The 26,658-nt window shown below is 38.0% G+C and overlaps 1 protein-coding gene across 1 annotated transcript in view; it reads right to left on the bottom strand.

Moving 5' to 3' along the window:
• Window positions 1-26,658, bottom strand: part of DCHS2 (dachsous cadherin-related 2) — a 113,135-nt gene that overhangs the window by 36,018 nt on the left and 50,459 nt on the right. Inside the window, exons 4-9 of the mRNA XM_054066045.1 lie at window positions 25,431-25,662; window positions 10,643-10,879; window positions 8,248-9,267; window positions 6,840-7,027; window positions 6,245-6,344; window positions 522-679 (exon numbers count right to left, since the gene is read on the bottom strand). Coding sequence (XP_053922020.1) covers window positions 522-679; window positions 6,245-6,344; window positions 6,840-7,027; window positions 8,248-9,267; window positions 10,643-10,879; window positions 25,431-25,662 — 1,935 coding nt within the window. The remainder of the gene's footprint in view (window positions 1-521; window positions 680-6,244; window positions 6,345-6,839; window positions 7,028-8,247; window positions 9,268-10,642; window positions 10,880-25,430; window positions 25,663-26,658) is intronic.

The following is a 26,658-nucleotide window of genomic DNA, read 5'->3' as shown; positions in this document are numbered from 1 at the left end:
CTCGATGAACAGCAGGTGGCTGGCTGTGAAAAAAGCATACACTGCATTTCACCGTCCCATGCAGAGCAGCCCTGTATAAACCGGCACAAAGGAATGAGCTATTCTTATGCTGGGTTACAGAGACAGAATTTTGAAAAGAGAGTAACATAGTGAAGAAAAAAAATATCTACCCTTTCCCTCATTTTCAGTCCCTCCTGATATTTGCTTTGCATTCCGCCTACCTGGATGTTTTCCTTCTCTTTTCCAGTGTTCATAATGACCTTCTACTAAAGCACAAACAACACCCATTTGTAGGACAACACAGAATGCTGATGTGTATTCTTAACAATTGAGTTTGTCCTCTCATTTCCACCCTCAAAAGAAAAATGGCTAAAGAGAATCATCATGAGACAAGGTGCTTATAATTTTGAACTTCTTTCTTTCTTCAGTTTATTTCCTTATCTTTTCCCAAAATTGTTTATTCAGAGGAACAACTTATGTATCTAACATAACTGTTGTACCTCCACGTCATAAACAAGTACCTGGATGTAAACAGCAGCATGTCCTTGAAGTGAAGGTGTCCCCTGGTCCCTGGCTGTGACCACCACTCTGTAATCTGATCTCTCAGCGTGTGACAGAGACCAGGTTGTTCGTAACTCCCCACTGACAGCATCAATCTGGAAGTATTTTATATCCTCTTCTATGGGGGAAAAAATGGATATGAGTTATTGCAGATCTCTTCAGCTTGCCTCCATGGTACTGAACATTGTAATTAACAGTAAGAAGGAGCAGGACCCAGAGGAAAGGGAACCTGATGCGCTTATTTGGATATCTCTGGCTCATTTGGTTCACCTCTTCTTCCTTTATCAAGCACACAGTTATTATAAAACACTCTGCTTCTAAAGGTACAGACAGAAATGCTATGCACTAAAGCAAATGCTCAATTTTGTACCCACCTTATTCACAGCAATGGTATGTGCATCAGGAGAGCAGCAGACACCCCAGGATTGGTTATGCTACTTCCAACATAAATTGGCAGGCAAGGCCAGAGAAAGAATTTAACTCTTTAGTCTCTGAACTGGCATGAAGGGTCAAGTAAATGATACTGGATACACAGCTGGCCTATGTCCCTCACCAACTATGGGTCAGCAAAGAGCCCTATCTACTCCTAAGACACCGTAACTACAGCGATGCTGCCTGCCCTGTCTTTGTTATGAACCAGAAGCTAACTGGGGGTAGCTAGAATCTCGTTGTGCAGCAACATGTGACTATTAGAAATTATGTTTACATCCTTCATCAAGGACTGGCTGCATGCTAATAACAAGCAACTTCTAATTACAATTACTACTTGCAGCTACATCAGATTACATTTATTCTAGAGTTACAAAGAAAAATTCCCCCATAAAATCCACCATAAAAGGGTAAATAGCTCTTTGTGTCCAGCCGTAAATCTAACACTGCCAAGCTCACCACTTAACCACATCCCTAAGCGCCACATCTACTAGTCTTTTAAATACCTCTAGGAATGGTGGTGCGTCAACTACTTCCCTGGGTAGCCTTTTCTAATGCTTGAGAACCCTTTCCATGAAGAATTTTTTCCAAATATACAATCTAAACCTCCCCTGATGCAACTTCAGGCCATTTCCTCTTGTCTCATCCTACCACTTGTTACCCGGGAAAAGAAATCAACACCCACCTCTCCCATTTTCAAGGAATGTAATACAAATTACTCTCCAATTTCAGTAAAATTGGAAAGTATGTATTACTTGGTATATCTCCCCAGAAACTGAGAAAATCAAATTTGTCATAACTCCTTCTCTCTTAAAATCCAAGGCAAGTAACTTTTTGCTATATGAATATTTAATAGTGTGCTAGTAGGTTAAAGAAAGTCATGCAGCATAACAGCTGCTATTCTAATAAGTAACTGTGGTAAAAATAAATTTATTGCAGCTACAGTACACGAAACACCCATAAAGAACTATATTTCCATAGGCACCCAAGAAAGCATGAAGCTGTTTATGTTCTCCAAATATGCACATGCAAATTAGTTAGCTGCACAAATAGATGTTGATTTTTTTACCCAATCACCTCATCTGCAACTGTGAAGTCTCAGCACCCACAGAATTTGAAAAAAACACTGAGCAGGCTAGTTGTCTGACTATAGCTTTTTTATTTTTATATATTTTTTTAATCTGCTACTGCACTACACAGACAGTCAAAACTGGAACAACTTATTTCTATTTTTCTGATATTTTTATCAGTCTATTTTTAAATTTATTCATGGACAACTTCAAAGTGTAGCCATTTGATTTCAAACCAGAAAAAAATTCTGAGAAAAAAATCCATTTCATAAGGGTTTTCTCCCTTCATCCATAGATAGACTAATAAAATTTTATGCTACATTTTGTAGCTAAAGTAATTTCTTCAATCTCTGATTTTCAAAAGCCTACCTAATGACAGATTTTGCTTTTCAACCTATGCAATAGAAGACACACTAAGAGAAGAGATAGACCACTTTTGAATAGTTTTGCCCAAGATTACTAAGGGCAAGTGCACGGGAGTGGTAGTTTGCTCACTTTCTAAATACATTCCAAATCCTCCTCAACACTCTTCTGGAAGTTCAAAGTAAGGAATAAGGGAAAAGGTGCTTTTAAGTTTTAGACTTAAAGAGCATGACAGTTATTGGTCTAAAAGCTAATGCTTCCTGCACTTCCAGCATAATTTGCTCAGCTTTCACCTCTGTAAGTCACCTGAATTAAGCAACTGCAGCTTGTATCATACACTCTAAATTAGATGTCACTTTTTGCATGAAGAGAAAAGGAAATAAGTACAGGAAAAATTGATAAGAAAGAAGGAAATTGAGAAGAGCAGATGAAGCATGGAACAGAAAAAAAATAAATCTCTTAATAACTAGACTTTATGGCCCCTGGTCTCTTCTTGTGCTTGCAGCTCTACCCTAACCTGCCAATAATGGATACGCTTTTTCACTGAATTTTCCACCACTGCATTGTCCAACCTGTTGGCCAGGTCTTCATTTACATAAGGTTCTCCAAAGCCCAGGCACTTTCTCAACTTTGTGTTCTCAAACATAATCACAGAAACTAAAGTTTAGGACAAAAAAAAAAAAAAAGGTGACCCGAGAGACCCCAGGCAATGTGTGGCTATAAACTTCAGCAGAAGATTCAACTGTCCCAGTGACTGGCATTCAGTCAAAATGGCCCAGAAAACAGAGAGAAAATAATACTAGAATTTTCTCAGATATTCATGACGTCAGCATGCACTGATAGTTAACTACACGTGTCTATCTAATTTCCTGAATTTCCTGAAGAACTGTATCTTTCCTAGGTTTTAAAATACTTAGTGTCTTGGCCATCTCATTCTCTTTTGAGATGGATGAAAAGTTGTTTCCCTTAAGAGAAAAGAGGAAGGCAATGTCATGCTTCCCAAAGAGCTTGAACACTGCACAGCTGCAGCAGAAACACAGCCCTCTGCAAGTCCAGGAACGCTTCCTGCAAATCACCCTGGAGAACAAGTACTTGTCCATATACTTAGGTACATCACATGCCAATTCATGCGTTAGTGGTGTAAACTAGGCTTCTCTCTGCAGAACTGGTCAAAACAAAACTGTAAAAACCCTTTCTTAGTCAGTGCAAGTCTTAACACACAAAGAAATAGCTTATGATGCACTATAAATACAGGCTAATTTTTGTTATATAATAACCTAACCAACTGACAGTTGTAAAGAAGGCCAGGCAAATGATGACAATTGTCAGCATCACTAAGGAACAGTACACATAGCTGGCATACACTTCCCTCTGAACTAGGCTGCTCTTTCAATGAGAACACAGAAGCAGAGGTATGGCCATATGATCATGCATTTCCATACAGACAAATGTTTAAGGATTATTTGTTTTGATTTTCTGGGAAGAAGGGGGTTACTTTGAAGGAAACATTTCTTCTCTGAATGCTAAAATTCTTCTGCTTTGTAAAGCTCACAGTTCTTCTAAAGATTTTTTCCTTACGTAATTCGTTGGTGTTTGTCATTAGCACTCCTGCATAGCTTAATCTATTGCTTCTATCTTGGCCTTTCTTTAAGGTCTCAAGAATACTAAAAATTACCCAGTGGCTCTTATAAACTGAACGTAGACACTGACACACACAGCTCTTAATCTTGCGGCAGTCCCTCAACTGTTGAAAAAAGCACCAGTCTGCATGAAGTCTTCCAATTAACCTGATGCCTTTGTGTTTAACAAATATAGCTGTAAATCAGATCATATTTCTTCTTCATATTTTAGTATTGAAAAATGTCCCAGAACTAGAATATATTATTTTAAATACAAACCAGGCAAGAAGTTTACCATGAAACAGAAGACCAGATGTTAAAGGCTGTGAGCCAACTAACAACAACAACAACAAAAAAAAATTAGTATCAAGAGAAGCTCAGCAGTTTCTGGATTTATTTATCTGGAAAATATCTAGTTCCAAGGCTGGGAGGGCTTTTTCAGGCTTTTTTTTTCCTGCTGTTTTTATCCTTTTGTTCTTTCCAGAGACAGCATTTGCAAGACCAGTCATATTTTGTCTTGACAGTCATTTTTATAATTTGAACTCTTACTTACTCCCCTCTGGGGTTCTATAGTGAAGCCAGTAAGAAAATCCAATGTGCTGTGTGAAGGGAGGAGATATTGTTAAACATGCAGACAGGCAGAGACCCCTAAAGAACATGTCTAGCATTGCCTGGCCATCACCCTTCGAAACAAAGGGTTAGGTACTACTTATTCCCTTTTTCTTAAGGGGGATCACTTCATGCAAAATATTATTATTCACAATGCAGAAACCTACAATTCGCTTCAATTCCCTCTGGAAGAGGCAGTCACTTGCATCCAAATCAAGGCAATAAAAGCATGGCCGTAAACTGACCCTGCAGGCTTTTATTATCTACATATATTTCAATTACAAAGTTTTCAATAGAGTTGTTAAATGTCTCATTTTTTAAGCATCTCTTGGTGGAAGAGAGCAGCATGAGTTCTCTGGATCTTGTGGATTTGGATCTTCTGCTACTCCACAAAAGCCAAAAGGGTACATACACAGCATAATATAATACACAGGACTCTCATAGTAATTTCAGCTTTGGTAAGAAGAGGCTACAGATTCCCTCACTCTTTAAGAGAGAGGAGTAATGTAGCTTTACAGTGTACTGCTCTTTACCCTGCAGTGACGAATTACCGTAATGAGTTTAAACCAACTAAGCCCACATTTGAGGTCTACCTACACAGAAAAGAATATCTGAGCAAATGCAGTGAGTGGATGGAAATATTGCAAACGTTTTCTTGCTCTGATGAAACAGAACACACTATGCGCAAATCGACTACAAATACCAAGCTCAAAAGGTATTGATTACATTAAGCTGGCAGAATAGAGAACATACCAAAATAAAAGAAATAGTTCTGTTCTTGGCACTTCTTGCTGTTTAGACTCAATACTAAAGCAAAGCAGGAGGAACAGACATGTTTTCGTCACTGGTTACAGGTTACAGACAGATTTCTCTCTTGTGTTGAAGCGCAGCAACTGCTATGCGGCAAAAACAGAGATCCTATGTATGTCTCTTACCATAGTTAATGCCACAGTCCCACATGTGTTCTAATCCAGGGCTGCTTTGTTATTTTGCTGAAAACAAAACTGGATCTTATAGCATAATCTTGAAGTGAAATACTACATGTAAGAATTAAGGGATAAACTAAACATAAGTGTTTTTAAGCAGCCACGCCATCAGCTGACTGCAGTGCTAAAACAAAGGGTGAAATATGAACTAAAACCCACAACCCTCGTTGTTTGCCCAGATTATCTGCTGATCCTTCTGATCCCTGTCTCAGACTGTCATGAACCATTCTTTTAGCAGGAAAATTTTCAATTGGTCATGGGAAAAGAAAGATCTTTCCTTTAACATGTTAAACAACTGACTGAAACACTAAACTGTAGAGTGTAAGATCAGGGTCCTAATCTTTTCTGAGTGCTGTTAGAATGCTCTCTGACCTACCACACAAGCAACCAAATCCCTGGGAAGATGGGGCAGAGTGGGAAGGGAGAAAACGTAGCTGCTTCTTCAGGTACTTCAAAAGACATATAATAGTCCCAATTCCTATTTTCACAGGCATGTTTATTCTAACAGACACAAAATAGACATAAAATCCTGTACATATATAGAGCACTTCTAGAATTTTAGTTTTTCAATGTATGTTTTGTTATGAATAACACTTTAAATTCTTACCTGGTTCTATTGAATACTGCACAACACCATTGTTTCCAGAATCAAAATCTTTTGCAAAGACAGTGGCAATAAGTGTCCCTGATGGCTGCCCTTCCAAAACCTGTCATAAGCAGTTTATAAATAATTTGCAAATATACATAGATAACAGTGAGACTTAAAATATATCCCTTGCCATAACACAAAAGTTTAGCTGTTGCTCTATTTTCAATTTCAGCAATATGTACAGTCAGTGCAAAGAGCATTTCAGGAAATTATATTCAATAATACAGCTCTAGCAATCCACAGTTATGATCTGCATATATCACTAATTCAAAAATCTTCAGTACAGCAGACTTAGAGGTCAGAATTTAAAATAGATTCTACTGCATATATAAGATTATACACGTATATCATTTACATCTAACAATATGCAAGGCAGAGAAGTGTAATAATTTGCTAAATTTTGAAATTCCCAAATGTACTCGAGTCTCAATTAAGAATGGGTTACATTTCTCTCTTGATGCCCTACTGCCGGTGTCTCACAACACAGGGGTTTGGGGTCCTGCCACAGGGTGGTGCTCAGAGCCAGGCAGAGCAGCCCACCACCAGCACCCACCTTAAAGTGCATCTCCTGCCCAGGTGCTGCTTGAGGGAAGAGGGGCTTGTTGTCGTTGAGGTCCCTCACTGCGATATACACATTTGTTGTGGCGTTAAGCTGTGGTGACCCGTGGTCAGTTACTAGCACGGTCAGATGGTGGTGAGCTTGTTTTTCACGGTCCAGTGCAACCCAGTTTATAATTTCACCTGACGAAAAAAGAAAATTAATATTACATCCTTTACTGTACAGCAGATACCCTAGAGCAAAAGCATAAACCAGTATGAAGCAACGTGACAAAGAAATCCACCTGGCCTTTTCTTCACCACACTTCAGGACAGAGAATACATCAGCACAGGCTTTTAACTGCTGACAAATGGCCTTCATAATGCCCCTGGGTTAGGAAATTCTGAACACAATGTCTGTGCATTAATCAGGAAGCTTTATGTCCCCTATACATTCTGGTAAACCCAGCGAATAAATCTGACCCAATCGTCTCTCCATCTGCTCAACCATACTCAGTGTAGCTGAAGATCTGCAGTTGACCAAAATCCCTCACACAGATAACCAAATACTATTTTAAGATCTTCTTGGTTAACTCCTAGTACTCTGTTTGCCTTTAAATGTCTGTAAAGGTACTCATGAGGAACCTACTTTGAAATGACAGTTTTATTCTGAGAATTCATACAGAAAAATTCTGGGAGAGTCTCCTCACTCCCCACGAGGACAGGACATCTGGGAAAAGGAATTTTAAACAGCTGATTTTGCTCGCTATATTTCACTTTGCTAAGCTGCATTATTTGAAGTGCCTGTGTTCCTGAGAGGATTCCTTCTCTCTGGGCTCTCCATGCTGTACTCTGTGGTGCTATACTCTGTGGACATAGTATCTGTTACTCAAGGCATTCACTGCAGAGTGCAATCTGTGCCATGAAAATTTACTCTCAATTTGCTTTCTGTGGTGCCATGTGCAACATGAACTCAGTTTTGATATAACTTACAGAATTTTTCACAGACATTTTAGGACACTGTAATTGTTAAATGTCATAGCCACCCTTCACAGTTACTTATGGCTCATCCGTACTCTTCAACTGTATTCGGTCCCAGGCAATTAAGTTTTTCGTACGATCTATTGAAGCTATAACTTAAAACTCCTTCTTTTTATTTGCTATTAAAACACTGAGACTTACGATCAAGTGACCAGAATGAAATAATGAAAAAAAACAATCTAAGGATTAGTTCATTCTTCATGGAAATGTGTCAAATTTATTTCATTCCCAAAACCATGAAGCTCTGAGTTGGAATATTCACCTACCAACCCAAGAGATTCACAGCAGCAGTTCCTGAAAGCTTTACATTTTACTGCCATTCCCTTAGGGAAGGCTGCTTTCCAGAAGCAATATTAGGCATATTACAAATCATAAAACACTACCTGTGTTGGAGTTCATCTTGAAATACTTTCCCTCAGACAAGAGGAAATACGAAAGTTGTCCATTTCTTCCTGAGTCTTTGTCAACAGCTGTAATGGTGCCAATCACACCCTTGGGAAGTGGATCTTCCTCCACTTCAAAGAAATAGCTCTCACACATAAACATGGGAGAATTATCATTTTCATCCAGGACATTAATTATTACTGATGTACTTGCATTTGGACTGGGATTTTCATCCTCGGATGTGCTGACCACCGCTCTAAAACTGAGTATCTGTGCACATTCATAGTTCAAATGTCTCCGAAGATAAATCCAGCCGCTATCAGAGCTGATTCCAAATGAAACAGAATCTGTGTTAGGCTCTAAGGAATAAATCAGCTTGGAGGAAACACTGTGTAGATTAAGTGAGTGAGCTTGCACCTGAAGGATTTGGGCACCTGGAGAAGTAGCTTCACTGATTTCTACTTGATACATCAAATTTTGAAAAACCAAAGTAGGGCCCATCTTCTGCTCTTCAATAATCACGGTCAACATCAGCAAAGAAGTCAGAGGGGGATTTCCACAGTCTTCAGCGGCAATGTGTAAAATATATTCCTGCTGCTCATCCGCAAACAGCGTCCTAGTGAGGTTTACCACTCCACGACTTGGATCAATGCTAAATGCATTTGACTGCTTGCTTGTAATACTATATTTGATTTCCCCATTTAGGCCACTGTCTTTGTCTTCTGCATGAGCAATGTAGATGGCAGTGCCAGGAGGCTGGGTATGTGAAATAGTTACCTTATCAGATTTGGTAAGAAATACTGGTGGGTTGTCATTGACATCTATCACAGATATATTGACCTGGGTGCTACTATAAACAGGGGAGTTACCCAACTGTGACTGAATAGTGAGCACCACAACAGACTGAGTTTCATGGTCAAGCTGGTTTTTGGTGCGGATGATACCAAACTGGGGGTCAATAGAGAATCTTCCATGTGGATCACCCGAGGAAATTCGATAAGAAACCACTTCTAAAGAATCTAGAAATAGAAATAATAACAAAAAAAAATTAAACAGTAAAGTGATAACATGAGGGTTGGCAAGAACATCTGTGAAGAATGTATGGTGTTAAATTCAGCAGAATAAATTTAAGCTATACAGATTTTTTACTTTTCTAGGGCTTTTTTATGCCACCTCCTTCCTGTTCCTGGAGCTGTTCAGTAACAAATACTGCAAAGGCTTGATCTGACTGTACACAGTTTGTCCATTTGTGTACTCTTTGATTTTCATCTCACTGGTATTACAAAACTCTATAGAGAAAATAGTATAATATAATAGGCTTTTGTTTTTCCCTGATATGAAATATAGATAAACACCCGTATAAATTAGTCTTATGGGAGTAATTTCACTACACACAGACACTCACTATAGCAAAGAATGAAATAGGTGGCAGTCCTCTGAAAGAAATGCATTTTACTGAATTGTTCATGGATGGCCACTGCTATAACCCTTACACATTAGCTGACACCTAAAGCAAAAGCTGTCTAAAGGTTCAGGCTTATTATCAAGGCCACTCCACAGGTGCTACCTTATCATGAGGACAACAGTCAATACTATCCTTCCAAGGAGGTGAAAAGGGGAGGATCTTACTGATCAAACTCATAAACGTCTGCCTCTATCACCTTATATGTATAGATCCGTCATCAAGCTTTGCATAAAATATATATGGTTCTCAGGACAATCTTTTATGACTGGGTCCCAGAAGAAGCTAACCCATTTCCTTCTAAAAACAATAAAGAAACTAGATGGATTAAATACATTTTCAAAAGGTCCCATAGATATTTATCTGGAATTCACCACTCAGTTTGGGAAAATGTCAGGAGGGTTCAGCAGCAGCACTTCATATAGATCCCTGAAACTTCTGAATACTCTCTGCTCTTGAGTATTGCTCTAAGATCTGTCTTTCATGGCTAATGCTTTAACACAAGCCACGCTGTCACATAGACCCTTCTTCCTTAATGCTTTCAGAACGTGCTTCCCACCTCCCCATTTACAGTTATAGAAAACCACCTGGAAGCTACAGCACCCACTTACATGCAAAAATTGTATCAGGAAACCATTTAAGGTATTTTTAACTATATTGCAAAGTAGATTTGTACATTGAAGTAAAAAAATGGAGACAGGTGCCTTTCCCCACTGACCACCCAGGAGAGCACCACCAATCTCCGTCTGTTCTAGAAAGCTTCCTGATACAGCAGTGATAACAGCAGTTGTTGTAAATACTAACAATAAGAATGACTAAATGCTCAACAGACTAAATAAATAATATGAAAGTTAAGAAAAAAAAATTATGTGCAGATATTTCCAGCTAATGATCACAACTAAGATGCAGTGTAATCTCAGCAAACAACTTACTCGGAGGCCCTCTGGCCTTTACAGTGCCGATGAGACAGCCTTCAGGTGCATCTTCAGGAACAGAAAAAGCATAGCGGGATCTCTCAAATACGGCAGGGGCTGAAGGGGTCTGTAGGATGTTTACTGTAACAGCTGCATTGGTGGCAGAGGGAAGGCCACCCCCATCCCTTGCAGAAACAGTCAGGAAGAGCACAGAACTTGCCAGGTGGCCAAGAGCCGAGATCAGGTAAATAATTCCTGAAAGTATACAGAAAAGTCCTCAAATAAAACATTCACACAAACTGGGTTGAAGTTCTGAAATAGAAATCTTAGGACCAATGGGCTCTGTGGAAAGTATCTGGGAAGTAATCACCTGATGTCTGATCACAAGTTTCTGGTAAAATATACTCTAAAAGCAAATTCTAAGGTTCTGTTGAATTTGCAAGCTGCTAGCAATTACATTTTATGTAAACTTTATGAAATAAGTAATTCTTTGAAAAGAAAATGCGATGCTCTGTAAAGAAATACAGCATTTTGGATGTGCCTTCCTCAAGATAAATATATTTTCACCCTTTGATGAATGAGACTAGCTGTCTCCAAATACATTACCTTCTGACTGCTAAACCAAGTCTTTAGTAATATCAGATAACTACACCTAATTTTCAGTTTTTCTGTATATTACTAAAACCTTCCACATCTAACTATTATTACCGAAGATGGTAGTACGGATAGGAAGAATGAACATGGCAGGAATCCTGTCTCATCATCTTCTACAGTAAAAGCTTGTATGAACTTTAAAGAAAGCTTTGTTTGAGTAAAGACTCCAGTCTCAGCAATGAGAATTACATCCAAGCCATAGCTCTCTATGGGATGTTCATAATGGTCTACAATTATCCAAAACTGATCATTGTTAATTGTTCTGTGAGAGACAGATAGTCATTCGTTGTCCTTTGCAAGCAAATTAAGGATTTATAAGTGAAGATATAAATACACAAACAAATCATTAGCCCTCAGAGCACTCCAGAATGTCTGGAGGAAGTGAACATAAATATTTCGGAATTTAGGGGAGCACATTAAATCATATAGCAATATAGCAGATCACAGTACATTTGTTAGTTCATAAGCAGTATAACAAAATTATAATCTGAAGCATACACTTAAAGATCAGGTACTTTCAGCCACGTAATTTCTAAGACTCTTTTATGGTCTCTGATTTTGCAACACACAGAGAGATATTTGTAAAGTAATGTTTTCAACATGAAAATGAAGATGAGGTGACAAAGCGCGATAAAATTTTGTTAGCAATGACTGAGTTTAATTAAATGTGCACTAAAAGCCAAAATTGCAGTGAGCTAAGTAGTAAGGCTGAAGTAAATACAAGTGATCCAAATAATAAGGACAACTTACTACATATCAGCAGATACTTCTAAGAAAGCAGCTTTGCTTTTTGTAGAAGCTAGTGAAGACACAAAACTTCTACAAGTTCAGTAAAACCAAAGTTTTAAACTTTGATCTACCTTTGTAATTTCCTGGCTCTCAAGAAAGGTTTTGTAGGAACAATAATGAGCATTCAAGTGAGATATTTAATGGCCCTGTTTGTCAGACAAGGTAAAATATAGATTTCATTCAAAGTGCCTTAGAAGAATCAGCGCATGACACAACTACGGTGTATCTTCTCAAAATTTATTGTGAGGCCAACAACACCTATTTGCTAAAATGCATAAAGGATAATACATAAAATCCTTATAAATATTCAAATGTGCATATGGTATACTTCCCAATTTTGCTGCAATAAAAAACTGTCTTGACAAGCTTAAACACATTCAAAGGTTCTTCAGGATCAAGGAAGAGTGCTTTCCACTAAAAACAGTGAACACTTATTCCAGTGTGACAAACCACAGTAAAAACTCAAACAATACAGATGGGTTCAGAAGTCATTGCTGATCCAGCTCCTATGCCAATAACTGATGCAATTCTAAGAATCAACCTTATTTTAGCTTTTTTTTTTTTAATTTCTTGTCTTCCAATGATTGGGTTTTACAATTAGTTAGACAGCTCAACAAAGTAGTCTTCCAAGGACATAAACTCCTGGCATTTCCTGAGGTAATCTGAGCAATAGTAGTTTGAAAGGAAAATGGTTTTAACTTTTTTTACCAGATCTTAAACATATAAACATAGATTTTAAATACTGTGCTGCCAAATTAAATGAAACCATCAAATGGATTCTACTTTACTAACTCTACCGATTGGTTATTTTTCTATTGAAATGGATATATATATATATTTCCCTCACATTTTGGAGACCTTGAGATGAATGTGAAGAGCTGGAAAACTTCTACAGAAAAGCATCATGTTGAAATTCTTAGTCTCAAAGCCATAACTAATGACTTCAGAATATTCCTTAGCAAAGGCTGGAGCAAACAGTGCTCCACTCCAGGAACTCGGAAGACCTGGTGGAATAGAAATTCTTTCTTTGCTGACCTAGACAGATTACAGCACTGTCTATGCCAGTTCAGCTACAGAAAGCAGAAAGGAAATGGATGAAAGATTTTTCTTTCTCTCTTTACTCTTTACCCATGTCCTAGTGAGGGAAGGGATAAGTACATCTCATCAACTCAGTCCTCTCTTGCAGGACCAAGAGCACCCTAAGAACAGTGCCAGATTCCTAGTAAATAAAGTATGTCTTCCATGTGGTTCCAGCCTCAAAACTGTTAATATGCCAGAATTTTATAATCCAGTCAGAGTTCTAATTATATAGATTCTATTTCTTTCAGCATGTGTGAGACTGGGCATTAGCCATAGCCATTTGCATCTTGGAATTTGTTGCTTCAGAGAACTTAGAGGAAAATTAGGTCACTGCAATACAAAATATATTCATCCATAGTGAAAAACACTTCCTAAAAAGACTACTAATGGAAAGATAATAATGAGACAGCATTATTATCTTACTCTTACTCTGAAAGCAACATTTAACAGAGGCTGAAGCTCACAGCAGGGGATCATACAGACACAAGTGTAGTTCTACTTCAAGAAGTCAATGTGTGAAAAATTCCACCTTCTTTCTACAGAGCTCAGCTATCCACATATAAGGACAGCCTTATCTGCTGCCTTTAATAACATTTAATTCTCACTTTTTAAATTTATTATGTACATTAGTACAGTGCCTTGAAGATTTTATCCTCTGGCAATTTCTCATTCTGCATGAGAGAGAGCCGGAATCAATTCTGCTTCACAGGTGAACAATCACATAATTAAATACCAGATGAAGCATCTACATCCAATCTCACTCCTCATTTTCTTGACTAGATCTGCATGAGTCAAACCAACTGCAGATTCCAAGCGTTATAAATCAAAAACAAAACCCAGGTTTACCTGTCATGATTTGCATACATGTTTTAGACAGAATCTGCAACGCTGGTTGCATGATAGCAACTGCCACCACAGGCTCTAGGTTGGGAACAGCTCTGCACCAGCGCAGGTTAGCTCAGCACAGCCACACTGGGAGTAACTGATACTTTGCTGCAGAACAATCTCTGCTCGCTGGCTAGCATAAATTATTAAAGCAGTTTGAAGAAACCAACGTAGCTTTACAGCTAGTATTAATGAAGGGTGAAATCATGACTGTCAACTATTTGATCTGCTTCATACTTACTTACTATACGTACTAGGGCACTAACTTCCAAGGTGTTCTTGTTCTTTGCTTTATGCCTATCAACAATGAAAAATAAATGAAGCCAATGTCTACCTAGAACATGCAAACACATTAGTGAAAGACAGGACTCCTGCACTCGCCATCCTCTGGCAATGACAAAAGTTCTCATGGGAATTTGTGGTTCTTATTTCTGTGGAGAAGCACCCTACTCCACAGGTCAGCTAGCTGTTACGTGCTGTTTCTCAAGAGTTAAAGGCAAGAGACAGGGGCCCGCATACAATAATTCTTTTAAAATGTATTTCTGATCATCTGAATCATCCTGTATTCAGTCCTAACATTACAACAGCATACATCACCAAAGTAGGTTTATTCACCAAAAGCCCTTTTTGTATGGCAGAAATAATACTGGTTATCCCAACAGGATTTCCACATGTGCCTCTAGCTGAATACTTCGAAAACTTCTCTGTTTTTCCACAAGGTCCTCATGCAAGCAAAGCAAAAATGACCCTACCTTTATAGCCAAAGCAGTCAAGCACTGCAGAGGCAAAGATAAAAATCAGGATGTACTAACTTCCATAACAAAGTCTGGATTGCATAGAAATGCCTACTCATTGAAATAGCTTCCAATATTTTTTCATTGTTCCTGAGAAAGGCAACTTTAGAACACAGCAGGAGGAATAAAATCACAACAATCAATAGCGTCCTCCAAGACCACAAAACTGAACACCCTAACAACTTTAAATGATGGTAGTATTCCTTCAGCAAACATCCAGCTGGCATAACCTGACATGCAGCTCAGACAGTAAGCAGATGGCAAAAAGATAGGTATAGTTCTTCACCCCAATTCACCTCCAAAGCTGGCTGCTGGCCCTGCTGTTTAATTCCGCATAGGTCAGTGCTGACCCACTGATCTGCCCAGAGCATGTATTGCCCAACCTAGCCCACCAGCTTCTCAGTGTGGAGATACACGCTGAGATTTGCTCTTTATGTGCTTTTTTATGTCAGAAAAATCTTCAGGATAAGCATAGACAGGGTGATCTTCCAAGAAGTGGATGCAGTTAGGAGGTGCAGACTTTGTGTTAACATTAAAAGCAGCATTGTTATAGGGAAGAACAACAGTGCTTCTGCTTGACATTTCTATTTAAGTTGTTCTGACTCATTGTTTATCCTCTAATCTTAGCAGTGCATTTAGGTTTCAGTTTTAGCAATTTGCCTGTATTTAAAATGCACCTTTTTTTTTTTTTTTTAGTGAAGCTACGTTTTTGGTGGTAACCATAACAACACTCTGCCAAATGCACTGTCTGAAGAGCTGGTTTAATAACAGTCAGGGCAAAAGAAAGAACTAATGAGGAATTACATTGTTATTTAGAGTCTACCTGCTGTAATTCACACAGCTTCAGCACACAGGAAAAGGCTTTAAAAAGCTTAGTCTTGATGACACAAACACTGTTTCGAGTTTCAGTGAATAAGAGGACATTATTCAAGTTTGAAACTATTCAGTATTTGAATGCTCTTGTAGTAAATAACTCGTTCAATTTGTATCGATCTCTTACCTACATTTGTGTTTTACAGAAGCCTCACATCCCTACACTGATGATGTTGAAATCATCACAGATTCTTATGCTAAACTCACAGTTTTCTTAGAAAACGAAATATAAATAAAATAGCTTAATGTTTACAACCAATGCTATATACACACACGCTGTGTTTAATCACAAGACTTTGCTTAGCATATGAAAGTCTGTTCCAGAGCACTTCAGCAAAATCTGACTAGGTTTGTAATCTGTAAGATAAGGAACCAGTACCTGGATCTAGAAGCTAACGTACAAAGTTTTAATAGTGTGTCTCCCTCAGACGCACAGCACTAATATTTTAAATACTACAGGTTACATACAAATTTAGTGAGTTAAGAAGTAATTCATCAATGCATAACATATGAATTTCTAATTATAGCTGTTCCATTATTCATACACAGAATATCCACCTGAGCATCACCCTCTAATGTCAGGCAAGGGAGGGAACGAGTCTAACACTAGAGTGATTTTGTATCATTTAGCTTCAGTTTTCCATTACAGAAGCACCTTTCAGACCAAGTCTTGCAATGGACTATTTGAGATGCAAACTTTTTTGTTTCTAAAGACTATAGTTTGCTAGTTTGTATGGTCACATGCCTCCTAATGCTCAGAGGCAGATAAAAGAACATATAAAGCTGGCCTCTTTCAGCCTTCCAATGCACTATCTAGCCATGAAAACGTTAAACACAGTTCTGCAATTGAAGAAGGAAGCTAGAAGACTGGACTTAAACATGTATGGTGGTACTTTCATTGACAATACAAGCTTTTTTTGATCAAGTGCTTGGCCTACTCGTCCTCTGAACAGCACCAAAATTTCAAATTCTATGAAATTTTTTTAAGATCTTAAATTACAGGCAATATTAATATTTCTGTGGTACTGTGAGTGCACAGCTCAACGTTTACTAGAAGTTATCATGATGGTTTTTTATTTTGTAGAGAAAAACTTGAAAAATATGTAGGGAAAATATATAAAGCATCTTCTGTAAAAGCCTGCAGGTGTTGAACAATCCTAAAAAAAGCTCATGAAATGCATGAAAAGTTGCAGACAGATAAACAAAATTCATAATGCTCTTAAATACAGAATACTTCCCACGATTTTGAGAAGCCAAGAGTTTGAAGATAGTAAATTTTTTGAAGCAATGGTTCTACTAATTAATGCTGTTGTATTAGAAAAGTTCATTTGCCTATTTATTTCAAGAGGGATGGTGGAATTCCAAAGGAAAATGTATGCAAAAGTAAGAGCCTGTCAAATAAATGCAGTTTTACTGAGCAAGGAAGCTGCTCCACTTTGCCTGAAATGCTTAAAACAATAGTAATAGGGTAAAAAAAAAAAAAAAAACCAACACCCCAAAAATTCCTATGACTCCAACTTTAATCAGGTTATTACAACATCCACCAAAATGCAAATAGGTCCAATGTTGCTCAAAGCAAAGGGAGAACTCAACTGGGTATTTCTGGTGACCATAGCAATCGCTAAACTATTACAGATGCCAGCTTCTTGCTTAATCTGTGAATCTATTGCTTCATCTCCTTTATTTTTAATGTCTTGAGTGAAACGAAAGATCTCACTTGATCCTTTTCCCCCTATTTTAAATTTCAACATCACAAAACCTTCAAATTGTCAACAAATTTATATTTACTATATAGTCCTCAGAATACTAACAAATCTATAATAACATTCAGCTCCTCAACTACAGTACATATTAAAAGAAACCTGGAGTTACTGAACTGACTGGTTGTCATGTTAATCCATCGCTGTCTCACTATTTCAACCTACTATAAACTTCACAGGACCAGACAAGGGTTTAGGGTTTGGTTTTTTTTGCCTAATACAATGATAATGTTAGCATTATACAACAAAGTTTGTATAACTCACCACAGGACATTGAAACTACAGTTAGTACAGAAAAGACAAGAATTACTTTGATGTAGCTTTTTCTATACTGTACTACTATACATTTAAATATTTCTTCCCTCCCAGGTTTGTCAGTAAAGCAGCATGTAACTGAAGAGACATAATTTGCTGCTGCAGAGAGATTTCCTCTGGTTCTGCCTTGTTTTGGTTCCATTAATCTGACATAGTAACACAGAACATGTTTCTTGTCTGATTGCATACAAAGAGAATACTTCCACGTAAAAAGTAAGTTTTAAAACAATTCACATAAAAAATCAAAGTATACACCCATAAATGGGCAGGATTCTGGCCTGTTAAGCAAAGTGCTGTATTTGCAAAGAGAAACGTCCCCTAAAAGCTCTACAAAGTTCTAGCACTGCCACACCATCCCACCAGGTCACCTTTCCTCCTTAGTTTATTACAGTTTTCCAAAAACATCTTCTTAATCAAGGACCTTTTCAATCAAGTTGCCAGCCTGCAGATCCAAAAATAGCTCAATGCATGACCTGGCAACAAAAATCTGCTGCCATGGTAACCAGAGATAATACATTTTTGAAAAGACTGTACCAAAAATGCACGTTTCCAGTGCAGATACAGAATGAAGCCCAATAAGATGTATTGGCTGTTCTTTTATTAAGACTTATTACATCCCAGATGCTCATCTTAATCCTCACAAACTGATTTTCTACAACATACACCCCCCTACATTAATTTTAACATTCTAACAGTGTGAAGGCATTTTGCAAAGATTGTGTGCTCTATTTGTGTGACCTGCCGCTTTCTTCTTTTTTTCCATGTTAAATAAGGACATGGAGTAACATCAAGAACTGTACTTCAGACCCATCATCTTTATCAAAGAAAAGTGCCAACTGTCTAAATTTCACATTATTCCTCTCTTCAAAATGGGAGTTTTGGGCATAGTTTTTTCCTTTTCTTCATTTTTATTGTTATCAGCCCACATCATCTGTCCAATGCCATGCGAATTTGCTCTTTGTCTCACCTGGTAAGTTCTTCCATTTCTGAGCTCTGACATTGACTTTACTACAAAAAACGGAGGTGGGCTAGAATATTTTTGTAAATACTTTGCATTGTTTCACGCACAATGACTCTCGAGTACACATGTCCCCCCGCTACTGCACGGTTGAGTTTTTTAGCACACGGCTTGCAGAGATTTTTCTCTTTACAGATGGGTGATTCTCTTGGAATTTATTCATAAAAGAAAAAAGAGCCACATGTATTAAGAGCCGGCACTATGGATATTTTTTTCATGTAGTTTTGCCCCATAGCTTTCTTTCAGGGCCAAAACCTGCACTTACTACAGTAAATTGTGTGTACTGTTTCCTGTATTCTTTATCTTAGATTTCTCATTAGATAAGATCTCAGGGAAGGTAGATGTCCAGAAATCACTCAGCAAAAACTTAGTGAGCTAAACCAATGTTCAGACATATTCCTTTGATTTGGAACATTCTGAATATGTTATCAATTTCATATGAAAGATCAGAAAAACAGTAATTAAAGAAACTGCAGTTTAAAAGGAAAGTGGCCTCAAAATATTCCAAAATAAAACGCTCCTAATTTTAAATGTTATTTATGTGAACCTCTTCATATGTTTAGCAAATGTACCACATGCTATTGAAAATGCCAAAAGTAGTTTAAAAAGAAATTATTTTTCCTACAATACTATACAAAAGCATCATTAATCATCATAAAAATGGCCTTGTTTTCTTTAAAAAGGATGCATTCTCATTTTCCTCTGATGCATATTAAAATCTGCTAAATATTAAACACTGTAAAGTACACGGAGTTAAGCAAAGCTTGGAATTATATTTTTCCCCAAAAATAAATTTAGCTCTTTCAACTTCTGCTTTCAACCTGTAATGTAATAAAAATAAAGCAAAACTTTACATGCACTGAAAAATCTCCCAAAATGCGAACGTTAAACCACAACTTTTCCATTTTTTTTCAATAAAAGAAAACTTGTCAACATCCTTAAATTGAAATTAATCTATTCTGGTGCTCTGAATAAAATAAAAAAAAAAATATTTTAATTGACATGAAATCGTATTTATATATGGTGCCATGGTACAGTAATGAAAGTAGTATAGCACTAAACTGCACACTGACAAAACGAGAAAAATATATCCATGGAGGGATTGTTCCACAGAAGCTCTACACTTAACCCCTCTTTTTCCATCCATTACCAGGCACTGTTAAAGAGAAAAGACGCCAGATTTAAGTCTGCCTTTTGGCTGATTAAATTAGTAATTCTTATATTCTTAAATCTGCATGTCCTTCAGGTGTATTCCTCCTTTTATTTTTCTCCAATGGACTAAGCCACTAGACAGCTCTACGGCTCCCACAGGACATTTTAGTCATACAATGACCTATGCTATTCAGTTAAAATGACACCAGAATGCACCTTAAATAAAATTAATTTTTTTTTTGCAAGTCAGAATTTCCTCAGAAGTACGTTCATTTTGCAGAAGCTGTACATTTGTGCCGAAAAAGCTATTTTTTAATGCTCGAATACTGACCAGCTCCTGAAACAAGGTTTATCTGTTCTACTCAATATGTATTTTGGGGGCAAATAAGTAGCAGATGATGCTAGGAGAAAATGTTGATCCAAGTACCTTCAAGTCAATGGAAAGCTCTCCAAATTCTTTACTGTACCGGGTTAGCACAGCAAGCTTTTTGTAGCAGGGGGCTGCAGGAGTGGTTTCTGTGAGAAGCTGCTAGAAGCTTCCCCTGTGTCCAATAGAGCCCATGTCAGTCTGCTCCAAGATGGACCCACTGCTGGCTGTGGCCAAGACCATCAGCGACAGTGGTAGTGCCTTTTAAGTGGAGTAGATATCTACCTACCGCCTTTGGAGAACCCCACGCTAGAGCAAGTGGATGCCCAACAGAGGACGTGGGCTCTGTGGGCAGCCTGTGCTGGAGCAGGCTCCTGGAAGGACCTGTAGATCCATGAGAGAGGAGCCCATGCTGCAGCAGGTTTGCTGGCAGGACTTATGACCCCACAGTGGACCTATAATGGAGCCATCTGTTCCTGAAGGATTGCACCCCATGGATGGGGCCCGCACTGGAGCAGTTTGTGAAGAACTAAAGCCCATGCGAATGACCCACGTTGGAGAAGTTTGTGGAGAACTGTCTCCCATGGGATGTTCCCCACACTGGAGCAGGGAAAGAGTGTTAGGAGGAAGGAGTGGCACAGGCAATGTGTGATAAACTGACCGCAACCCTCATTCCCCATACACCTGTGCCACCAAAGGGGAGGAGGTAGAGAAATCAGGCATAAAGTTAAGCCCAGGAGGAGGAGAGTGGTGGGGAGAGGGCGTTTTGAAATTTGGTTTTATTTCTCATTACCCTATTGCCATTTGATTGGTAAAAAATAGTTTCCCCAAGTTGAGTCTGGGTTTGCCCATGATGGTAATTGGCGAGGGATTTCTCTCTCTTGTCCAGCCAAAGAGGGGAGTGATAGAGCAGCTCTGGTGGGCACCTGGCATCCAGCCAGTAACAATCTACCACACTCACAGAAACATTCTCATTAACATTCAAAGGAAGAAGGGCATAGTCTCTGGGTTAGGCATCTAATTTAGGTGGGATTCACAGAAACCCACACCTAAATATCTTGCAGAGCTAAAAGAGACTGAGAAGTTAAATGCTTACGCTGCTGTAATACACACTGTGTGAATGCTTCTTTCTCTACATCCTTTTCATACTAGGTTTAAATCATTAATAGCTCAAAAGAAGCATAAATCAATAGCTACTGCTTTTTACTTAACCTTCATGAGAGTTTTCTAGCTAGGGAAGTTGTTCTAAGGATATAAACAGACCATTTATTTACCTGAGGACTGATATGATGAAGTCACACTGGCCCAAAATAATTTTCAAAGACTATTGTTAAACTTGCTGATTTGAAAGAGCTTCCTTGAACCAGGGCTACAGTAAGATGATAAACATCTTTTTATCCAATTCTCAAGATAAGTATCACTAAGATCACTGGAAAAATGAATCATATGCCCTTGGGTGAAAGAAAATATATATAAATGCTTGTATCATAATGAAAGTTTAGCAATTCAATTGTTAATTCCAAAGTCTTAAAGTTAAGCACTGCACAGGTTTCTGCCACACTTGTGATTGTGTCCTGTAACTTACATTTTTAATTACCTGCTCAGCCATAAATATAAATACACTGCCTTTCAGATAGCTTGTTAGGTAATGATGGGAAAATAAACTAACACAGCTCAAACAGTTTCTTAGCCAGAAGAACTCTTTAACTTGCTCTGTTCTAATCTGTTCATAGACCATGCATGGATCAGATATCTACAAAAGGAAACATAATGAAACCAAGATGTTGTTCAGACCAACACCAGAAACAAATGACAGCAAGAGTCACGAACTAGCAGAGGAACTGGTTTACAGTTCCCTATCCATACATTTTTCTACTTACACAGTTCTTAAAGTGGTTTTTGTCTTGTAGACAGTCTATCATCAATCAAATGAAAAATACTTCATTTCAATCTTTTCTCAAAGGGAAATGCAATAAATGTTATTTAAGAGTATAAAATCACATCACAAACAATAAATGCAGTATCTAAAAGCCAACATAACAAATATATACCACTGATACGGACTTGCTTAGAATTCAAAAAACTTTTCAATGGAGTTACCTATCAGCTCAATGAAAGGCTCTTCCTTCCTACACCCACTGAATTTATCTATATCCGACACACATTTGCCACAGTGCATGAAACAAAAGATGGAGCGCCTTGGAGGAGCGCGGATGTGGCTCAACATAACTATGTATCAAAAACACCACTGATATCTCCTATCCAGCCAATGGCTGACCAATTGGTTAGGTATCCTGTATTGTGAATACAGCTCAATATACAAAGCTAAAAGCTTTCTTGATACATCCATACAAATGCTTTAACAAAGCAGCAGCCAGAAGCAAGCTACAATAATGAAGAATTTGGGTAACGGTTTTTATTTTTTTATCTGTTGATCTTGTAAAAACGAAAAAGTGATTGAAGGGAGGGGGGAGAGAGTGCATCTTTAGTCAGTATTCTAGTATTCTAAGTGCAGCACTCCAAAAACAGACCCTAAGAAAACTCTACAGTGAGATAAATTTTCAAATCCACAATCTAGATGGCATAAAATAGAAATTACATATCCCGTGCAGAACAGTGTCATCTTGCATATAATTTTAATGTATCGTAGTGTAATGTGACAAACTGTTAGCTACTGATTAATTACATCTCATAATAATGAAAATATCTCTGTCCACTTCTACATATAATACTAAAGGCTATAATGAACATAAAAAGTCAAAAAGACTAATGCACTGATTTTCACTCCTCATTTCTTAATGCTGTATCAAACAGAAAAATTAATCATTTAAAAAAAAAGAACTTATCAGGAAAGCAAATTCACGGAAGACTTCAAGACCATTGCTGCACCTCTTTTTAGGTCCCCTAACTGTGAATAAAGCAGATAAATCAGAATATGCCATACTGCAAACTGGAAAAACTGCAGAACACATCAGTAACAGACTGCACATCCACAAGATCAGAAAACCAAAGACAAAACTGCAGTATAATCTTGATTGGCTTATAGGCTTGGGGATACACCTGAAGAATTCCTGTTTCTTGTCACACTTGTCCACTGTTCACAAAACGCAGCCCGCATAAGTCCCTCACATAACCTTCAGAGAGACAATGCTTAATTAGGCCATATATCAGAGCATATGAAGACAGCTTAAGCGCTATAAAAACTGGAAAACATCACTGTCCTAACAAGAAGCAACGAGGAAAAGCTCAAAATCTCTGTGCCCTAACAGTGAGCCACTTGTTTCATCTTCCTCTGAATACCGAACCACTTTCACAACTATTTAACCTCCAAAGATTGCAAAACTTCTGTGTGACAACTGGTAATTTTAATGTTTATTTTGTTTATAATGTTTATTTTCACCAGAAGTCTAAAAACCATTCTACTCACCAGTGTCTAGGTATAAGCACTACTGTAGGTAGACAAAGAAGAATACAAAAAGTGTCTTTTTCAGTCACCCCCCCCAACACACACATCATTAATATCAATAAGTTAAAATTAGACACAGTCTGACCTCATGAATTACCCAGGAGATCTGATTAAATTCAATCTGATTCCAAGCATCATAATGCTGGGAGTAGTGTCTCTGACCTAAACGCTCTCGTTACCATGAAATGTCAGCAATAGTGATCTCAAGTAACTTCACCGTGCATTTGGTCTGCCTTCGGTAAAATACCGTGATAGATCCACAAGTAAATGGTAACTTATGAAGTCAGATGGTCTTCATGATTCAGCATGATATTTTTCCTATATAAAGTGCCAAAACTGGAAAAAAACAGCCAAAAAGTCTCACTGAGGAAGAAAATTCTGCCAAGAGTGAACCACTGCAAAGCCAGCGCTGCTAGCACCATCCACAGGGGCTTTCTCTGACAAGCCTGCTGGGGCAATTTTAAAATAAGCAGTTAAATGTCTGTGGAGATGCAACTCCCTAATTATTGATTGACCTATATATTTTTTACATCAGTTATCCCCCAGAGAATCTCTTTTGACAAGCAGTTAAGCGTCCACCGTTAAATAAATTCTGAAATAGCCAAGCGAAGCAGACCAACTTCCTAAGAAGATTAGTTTCTTCTGTTCATCAGAATATTTTGGGGACTGTGTAAGAAAATGAAAATAGGCACCATTTTTAAAGAATACAGCCTTGCAACATTTTGTATTCCAACCAGCTAATATATACACATGTACAACAGCTAAAAAATTCTTAAAATATATTTAAAAATCCCCTGCGCCATGACCATCACGAAGCAAAACTGCTGATCAGGACATGTTTACGTGCGAAGGCTGAGTCTCGAGTAAAATGGTAGCTGCAGTCAAGTTAACCTGAAAGACACCATGGACATTTGTAGATACACTGCTCATGTTCCTTCCAGTCGATGTTGATAACTGTTTTAAGGTTAGAAAGCAGACTACAGGGGCTGCTTTGTGGTCATGGGAAAAGTATTTCAATCTGCGAGATTCAACCTGTCTTCAACAAAATTCACCCAGATTTGCTTTTGCCATAACCGTTTTCTTCACTCCTTCATTGCATCTCTCTCCAGAAACCAGGATGAAAAGGGTCATCAGGAGGTTAAAAGCAAAAAAAAGACACTTACAAAGCTAATAACTGAGTCAAGCAGGGAGGCAGATGGATATTGTAAGACTGTGAGCAGTCTGAGAAACTTATACAGTGGGGGGAAAGAAGATTAGGACAGAGACAGATTAAATGAAAGGACAAGCATCTTGAAGGATATTCTATTGCTCCTCAAGATTACGATCTAAACATTTCAGGAATTCAGATATTATTGTAAAAAATACTGGTTTTATTATTTCTTACTATGATAACCAGATTTATGGCTGAAAATAGTGGACAAGTGGTATACAGCTTCTCCTCTATTGCAGTGGCACGTACTGTTTCCCATTATTCTGTTTATTCCAGGGAATACAAAGGCTTGACATTAAACCTAAATCCTCCATCTTCCTCTAGAATTATTTTCCAGCAGAATCTAAGTTTCAACTGTATGACATGATTACAAATAAAAAAAAGCATTGTCAAGAAGAAGATACACATTATATGTCTTTTTGAATTGTAGATTCATGAAGTACCTGTGGAAGTATCCACTGTGAAAAGAGAAGAAAATTCTCCTGGGACCAGTTCATATATGACAACGCCATATATACCCGAATCCTTGTCTGTGGCAACAACATTGATTATCTCTGTTCCTGGATGTGTGTGACTGCTGATGCTCGTCACGTACACAGCTTGCTCAAAAACAGGTTGATTATCATTAATGTCTTCTATCTCAATGCGAACAAAAGCTTGGGCACTCAGTCCACCCTGTTGGATAAATCAGAAAGATAAAAACAAAAAACAAAGTCAATTTTAAAAGTGTACACAATAGAGTGATGCATATCTGGCTTCAGTCCATCATTAGGAAATGGAACATGCTGCAACGTACAGTATCTCTAATCCCAAATACTGCATTCAGACAAATTCACACACTCAGAACAAGTCCAGAGGGCTGAGTACACGAAGAAGTTTAACTTCTTATAATGGCGAGGCCTGAACACAAAAGTTATTTTCGTTAATACTAACAAGCATTACACATCAAATCCTTTTTAGTGTAATCTCACTTGTTTTTACTGTAATCACCTAAAAACCTCTTACTCCTTCACAGATAAAAGTCAGCGCTTTCTGCCTGAGAAACACACGCCCCTCAGCCTCACCATCATAACAGCAAATATGAGTCTTTTCAACTACTGATTAAGAACACAGGCTGAGAGCAGAGCAGTAGAGGATAGCCAAAAAAGCCAACCTGTCAAGCTGCTGCCTGAAAGACCTGTCTTCAATTCACCACCCTGGCAGTTTTAAGTAGTTTTGCTCATACAGTATGTGTGTGTCTACACATATGTGTATTTTTGTGTATGTAAGTGTGTGTGTACATTTCTCTATACGTACGCACATGCATGTGCATCTCCATACTCATACCTTCACTTTGTGCACACAAAGACAGAACAGTACTAAATCTGACTGAAGCACATAGCTGAGGAGATTTGTTCATGTAAAATTTGTAACAGATTACATACTAATTACATAATAATTTCCAGTGTGTTTCTGATCTTGCAAGGAAAGAGGACTCACCATGCTTTCCAGGGGGCTTGGCTCAACCTCTCTGCTCTTGTTTTCATTCCTTACACAAAAAGCTGGGAAAAAAGCCAGGCCTCAGTCACAGTTTCAAGACCATACCTCTTTGAGACCCCAGCCTTCATCCACATGGTTGAAGCTCTTGCTATAGGCACGCATCAAGAGCCCACTGAAATACCACACAGGGAG

This window comes from Cuculus canorus, chromosome 4 (assembly GCF_017976375.1).
Source record: "Cuculus canorus isolate bCucCan1 chromosome 4, bCucCan1.pri, whole genome shotgun sequence".
Classification (NCBI taxonomy): domain Eukaryota; kingdom Metazoa; phylum Chordata; class Aves; order Cuculiformes; family Cuculidae; genus Cuculus; species Cuculus canorus.
Note: the sequence above shows the minus strand (reverse complement) of the source record. Positions and strands in the feature narration are given on the sequence as shown.